At 36.8% G+C, this 5,913-nt stretch overlaps 1 protein-coding gene across 3 annotated transcripts in view; it reads right to left on the bottom strand.

Annotated features, from left to right (window-relative positions):
- LOC138024100 (uncharacterized) overlaps nt 1-5,364 on the bottom strand; it is a 15,258-nt gene extending 9,894 nt beyond the window's left edge. Inside the window, exon 1 of one of the 3 annotated variants that reach the window (XM_068871202.1) lies at nt 5,269-5,364. Coding sequence is in view for 1 of the 3 variants with exons in the window: in XM_068871201.1 (XP_068727302.1) it covers nt 2,572-2,606 (35 nt within the window). In the remaining 2 variants the exon portion in view is untranslated. Of the gene's footprint in view, nt 1-2,571; nt 2,668-5,268 lie in introns of those variants that run through there. The other 2 variants (XM_068871200.1, XM_068871201.1) reach the window with 2 other exon arrangements.
- Nucleotides 5,365-5,913: the final 549 nt, after the last annotated feature.

Genomic DNA, 5,913 nt, shown 5'->3' with positions numbered 1-5,913 from the left:
TATACATCCTTAAGGACGTATTAGAAACAAAGTAATTAAGATAATTAACATACATATTAAACAAGAGTGGACCTAACAAGGATCCCTGTGGTACCCCGGTTCTAATAGTTCTCCACGGAGAATATGCTCCATCAAGTTTAACTCTTTGTTTCCTACCTAAAAGATAGGCAGTCATACGGTTCCAAAGCATCATCTATGAAACCATACGCTTTCAATTTGGCCAGCAAAAGTGGGTGACAAACGGAATCAAATGCCTTACTTAAGTCAACAGCCACTACCGCAACGGCTCTTCTTCTATCAAGACAAGCTCTCCAATCTTCAGACATTTTCAAAAGCGTCGTACAACACGAATGACCCTCGAGGTAGCCTGATAGATTCGGAAAGTCTCCATTGAAATGCATCGTACATTTGATCAAACATCACCTTCTCTTATATTTTCGACAGGGCAGTCAAAACAGATACTGGTCGATAACTAGCCTTATCCGTCGCGCTTTCTTTTGTTAAATACCGGTACAATATCACTACTTTTCCATACTGTAGGGCACTGTCGATTGGTGATAACATAGTTGATCAAGCAGGTCAACGATTCGGCAATGACAGGAGAAGATGAACGTAACAACCTTTGTGCAATTTTGTTTATCCAAGATCTCCCCTATGTAACTGACTTTTACAGGAGCAAATTGAAACCTTTGATTTCCAGTTTTTTCGGCAATAATCCCGATGCTCGGATGATCAACAAATTCCTCCATTACCTTAAAATCACCATCTCTCTGAGCTACCTCTGAGAAATCATTGTTGAAAGTTTCTGCCACAGTCAATGAATCGGTACTCACACGTTCGTATCTATCAAAACAATCTTTGATTGGTTCTTTCCCCTGCTTGGCAACAAAGCTCTCACTTTATTCCAAAACTCAAAATGATGTTTGGAATCCATCGAGGTCTCCATGCAAAACAACTTCATTCCTTTTCTTTTCAGCGACTTCACCTTGCTTATCTGTTTCTTAAACTCCTCCCAGGAGGTCTTTGTTGGATTCTTTACATGCTGTTGGTCTCGAATCCTTTGATTTTATCGTAATGAGTAGCGTGCATTTAAAATCAATTTTCATCCTTGAGTGTAAACTTCCCGCCGGCAAAAGATGAATTTATCTGTTATAAATATCTAAAACGAGGGATTTGTTTTGTTATGAATTCTTTACATTTATACCCCAAGATCAATTCATCAGATTTGTTCTTCCTTGTTTACGTTGTCCAGCCCTCCACATACTATAGTACAGTTGAATTTTCAACGGGTCTGAGCGAAAAATTAAAGTGGCTCATGGGAAAAAAATAAATAAAGAAATGGCGCAAAAGTACAACTAATTACCATTCAACAATAAATAAATAAATGAATGAATAAATAAGTAAGTAAATAAATAACATAACTCGTTCTTGGACTCCATTTGAAACCTAACGGCTTTCAACCTCATAGATATGTAGCGATTTTTGATGCATTCACTGGGAAAGAATCTTTTGATCTGGAACATTTTGGCACTAGTTTATATATTTGAAGCATAATTTATTAATATTCTTTTCAGTATATAAACAAACCTCACAAAATAAAGGAAATTTCAAAATATTATCTAAAGTTATAAACAACGTGCTAATTTATGCACTACACCTAGCTTACACCTTTCAGCACAGTTCAAAACAAGTAATTCGTCCAAACATCTACAGTCGGAACAGATGTGTATACATTCTTACGCAATTTTAATGAAACGCTGATTAAAAAAAGGGAGGCCATTGTTTGGAAGCAATCTCCTCATTTTCATATCGCCAAATCCGTTATTCTTTGGTAGGTGTGATTGTTTTCTAACATCCACGAAAAAATAGTGGTCTGTTCACAAGGCGACTAAGCATAACCATTATCGATTTTAAGCCTCAACAGGAACTTCTATTATAATTGATATTTTATATTCCATTTTTGAACACCGTTCCTAAGGATAACTTGTATGCACTAATGGGGTAATTGAAAAATGGACCATTATTTAAACATTTCAATCGTTTCAAGTGAAAAAGTGTTTTATGGTCACGAATTTAAATTGGGAAGCAATTGAGGAATAAGAGGCTATCAATTATTCAATTTGCCTCGTATTTAATTAAATGACGTCAATGAAACAACTAAGGTAAGACGATGTCGGTCTTCTCTAAAAAAACACGGTTCGCCGAAGGGCTGAACAATAATCTTTGTATTTACGCTATAATTCTTAGAAAGCTTATTTCTTCGAGTTTAAGATGTCATTAATTAGCTTGCCACGAATTTTAAACTTTGTTGAGCTAAAACTATATCTTGAAAATAGCTGTTTTAGTAATCGCATTGGTTTGGCTGTACAAGAATTAGTTTTTAAAGGGTTAAAAGAAACGGTTAACTAAAAAGATCTCACACTTGTGCGGCAAGTCACAGAATTGCAGTGTGGTTGTGGCTGGAAGAAAGTAGTATCCTGTACGACGACTTCGAATCATCGGATTCCGCTTATAATAGAAACTAAATCAGTCAGTTTTATGTAACTGATTTCAAAGACATATTTTACCTACCAGGCAATAAGACGAGCTCCAAATCTAACAGACATTGCGACTCACTAAAGATTGTCCAAAAAAGGAGGAATCGATTGGAAAGGAACCAAGTCACCGAGTCTTCACACCATGTCATCAGCTCAGTAAAAATGTTTTCATTGATTTATTAAAGATAACCGCGCTCATTGAAAACAATTGACGAATCACAAGATCCCAGCTTCGCAATTGGACAGTAAACAATGCCGCCATTCTGTCTTAACAAAATGAACATTTAAAATCTATAATCAACCATTCACGCTACATGTCAATTACTTTGTTGAATACATGACGAGTGCCCTCTTTTTCGCTATAACCGGCTTAACTAAACATCAATCAACACTTTTAGTGGGAATGATCTTTATTCCGCGCTGATAGGGTACTCAAAGCTAATTGGTTGCTGATGTGTCGTTTTTAATGGAAGATCGGCTGAACATAAAAAAAGTACAATCAAAAATATATTACAATGCGTCAAACAGTTAATATACAGCTGTCCCGTTCATTGTTTATTTATTGATATGAAGTAGGTGCTGCCTCAGACTTGACGGGTTGCCACTAGTGACCTCTGACAAACACCTTCACTATGACAACTGCAAATCACATAAGGTTTTCTCACTTGTCTTTTTAGATAAGACAAGTAAAAACTGTCGAATGTTTTGCGAAGGTTCATAAAATCGAGGATTGCGGCACTGTAACCACCTCATGAAAGCCATTATTAATAAAACCTCATTTACACTAGCAAGTTTTCCTAGAAAAGTTGTTCCTTGACAAGTTTTCCTCGGTAGTGTAAATGGAAAATATGACAAGTTTTCCTAGCAAATATCGTCCTTGACAAGTGCTCTTGTTCAAAAACTAGCATGCCTAGTTTTTGAGCAAGGACACTTGTCAAGGAAAAACTTGTCATATTGTTTCCCATTTACAATGCCAAGGAAAACTTGTCAAGGAAAACTTGCTCGCGTGACTCGGAGGCTTACGGTGCGACGCGCCCTACCATGGCCACATGACAAAGTTTTTTACAAATTATACGCCAATAAGGGTGTGCGAATTTGATTGACACTCACGCCTCCTTGCAAAGTTTGTACGGTTGTAAGTTGAACACCGTTGCATTGGTTGTTGAGTTGACGTCTTTACACGTAGTTGTCAAATGTAAAAGGTTGTTGAGTGGCCACGGTAAGGCGCGTTGCACTGTAATGATGGTGAAAAAATATATAGAGCATCACTCCCACTACTTGCTCTAGGCGCATACGATATATGTCTTATATCATGCAAATAAAGAAATTAAAATTAGTCACAAGCTGAACGCAATTTTAAAATGACAGGACTTCAAGCGTTTCTAATCAGTAGCGTAGGGGATTTGTCATTGCGTTTCACGTGAGATGCCAGACGCAAAATGGCAGGCTGGGTTGTCACAAAAGCATTTTTCTAACACCTCTCTCTCTCTCTTTAGAAGTTACTTGATACCTGTAGCTAACAGGGACGAAATGAGCTAATATCACAAGTAACTTTCTTCCATTTTTTTCAAAACGAAAATTTTAGTCTGGCGTTTGCCATTTAGGGTAAACTCCGTTGATGGTTTTCAACCAATTTCTCGAGATCGAGGTAACAATGGTGTAATGTACAAAATTTAATGCTGGTGGACGAACGAAAGAAGCTAATTATGAGCAATCTTATGGTTTCGTCCACCAACATGACGTAACGTGAAAACCACCTGTGCAAAGAGCGCTCGTTTCCATTCATTACAAAATTGCTATTTTGGATTAATTCGGATAAAAAGGCAACCTTGGTTTCCTATTTGATGTTCTGAACTCCTTGCAATTTAACCGAGGTTAAATGAAGTATAAATCCGTCGGCCGGATAGAATAGAACTGCCAATGCAATCAAAAACGCAAATGCGTCAAAACAGGTGGGCATGTAATGTGCGAAGGACACAAGCAGTTGTCATTTAAAAAAATGTCTTCAGCTTCTTCCAATTATACATTTATTCAAATACCACCAGCCAGACAAGAGAATACATTAAGATCGAGTAGGTTAAAAACCCAACCCTCCAGTTTTTGATCTGGGAACTGGCAAATTTTTTAGCCATTTCAGTCCATGCAAGAGGGCTTTTGCGGCATTGCGTGTAATATAGTTCTTTTTTACCCAACGGAAACCTTCTAAAATTTAGGGTTTTGTTGACTTAGTATATCGGTAATGCGACATTCCGAGTTTTTCTTTTTTTCAACGAAAAGAGTTTAATTAGAATTTCTCCAACACGAAAAAGCTTTATCCTATCCGAACAAATCTATCCTTTGTCAGTTCAATCGAAGCTTCAACTGTCAGACTGCGTGCCCTCATGCACAGAATCTGTGATCAATTCAAATTGTTGGCCCGGTCGGGAACGTAATTTTATACTCAGGGCAGAAGTCTCAGATGCGACCGATTTAGCAATTAACGGCAACGACTTTGGAGAAACGCATAAGAATTAGTCAAAAAAGTACCTTCGAACATGTTGAAAAAGCAAAACCTATACAACCGAACAATTCTCGTTTGAAAATCTGAATATACTGCTTTCACTGTCGCAATTCCTTCTTATCAGTTCTTTCAAGTAATTAAAATTAAGAAAAAAACACACCGCTTTGCAACTACACTGAGCAAACAGTACAAAAAAGAAAGATATCGATAATTTTTATGCTACTAACTAACCTGCGATCAGGCTCTATTTTCCTTACGCGACGTTTTGTGCCAATATATTCTCCTTCTAAACAGTCCCGAAATAATTGCTTTTTTGTGTGGAAACTAAATAACAAGTCTTGGTCCATTGTAACACCTGTTTCAAACTTGTCAGTTTCCTTCAAATGAGTTGCACAGGATTACAACGTCACATGAAAGTTTTATAAACATGCATCAAGAAAGCTAATTTCTTTAGGAAATGTGTCAAACTAACCTCGGTTACCACCGCTAATTTAAGCGCACCGGTAATTGAAACTTTGCAAATTGCAGGCAGGTATAGCTCGACGGCAATAGTAATAATAATAATAATAATAATAATAATAATAATAATAATAATAATAAATAATAATATTAATATGTATTTTCACACCAACAAAAGCAAGAATCAACACAATGCTTCAAGGGACCTTGTGTCATCAACATTTTTATTTGCAGTGACTCTGTTTTAACTTAATTTGAGACAAGGTCGACTGAAGCTCGTTGTTTTCTCTCTCAGTCAGAGGGCTTCAAAACGCCCAAGTCAAACTCTGGTTATGGATTTTTTTTTTTAAGATTCAGGAAGCTAAAAAATTAATAGGAAGTTTCACGTTTTTTAAGCCCCGTTAACAATACAGAAAT

This window comes from Montipora capricornis, chromosome 11, assembly GCF_036669925.1.
Source record: "Montipora capricornis isolate CH-2021 chromosome 11, ASM3666992v2, whole genome shotgun sequence".
In the NCBI taxonomy this organism is placed as follows: Eukaryota; Metazoa; Cnidaria; class Anthozoa; order Scleractinia; family Acroporidae; genus Montipora; species Montipora capricornis.
Note: the sequence above shows the minus strand (reverse complement) of the source record. Positions and strands in the feature narration are given on the sequence as shown.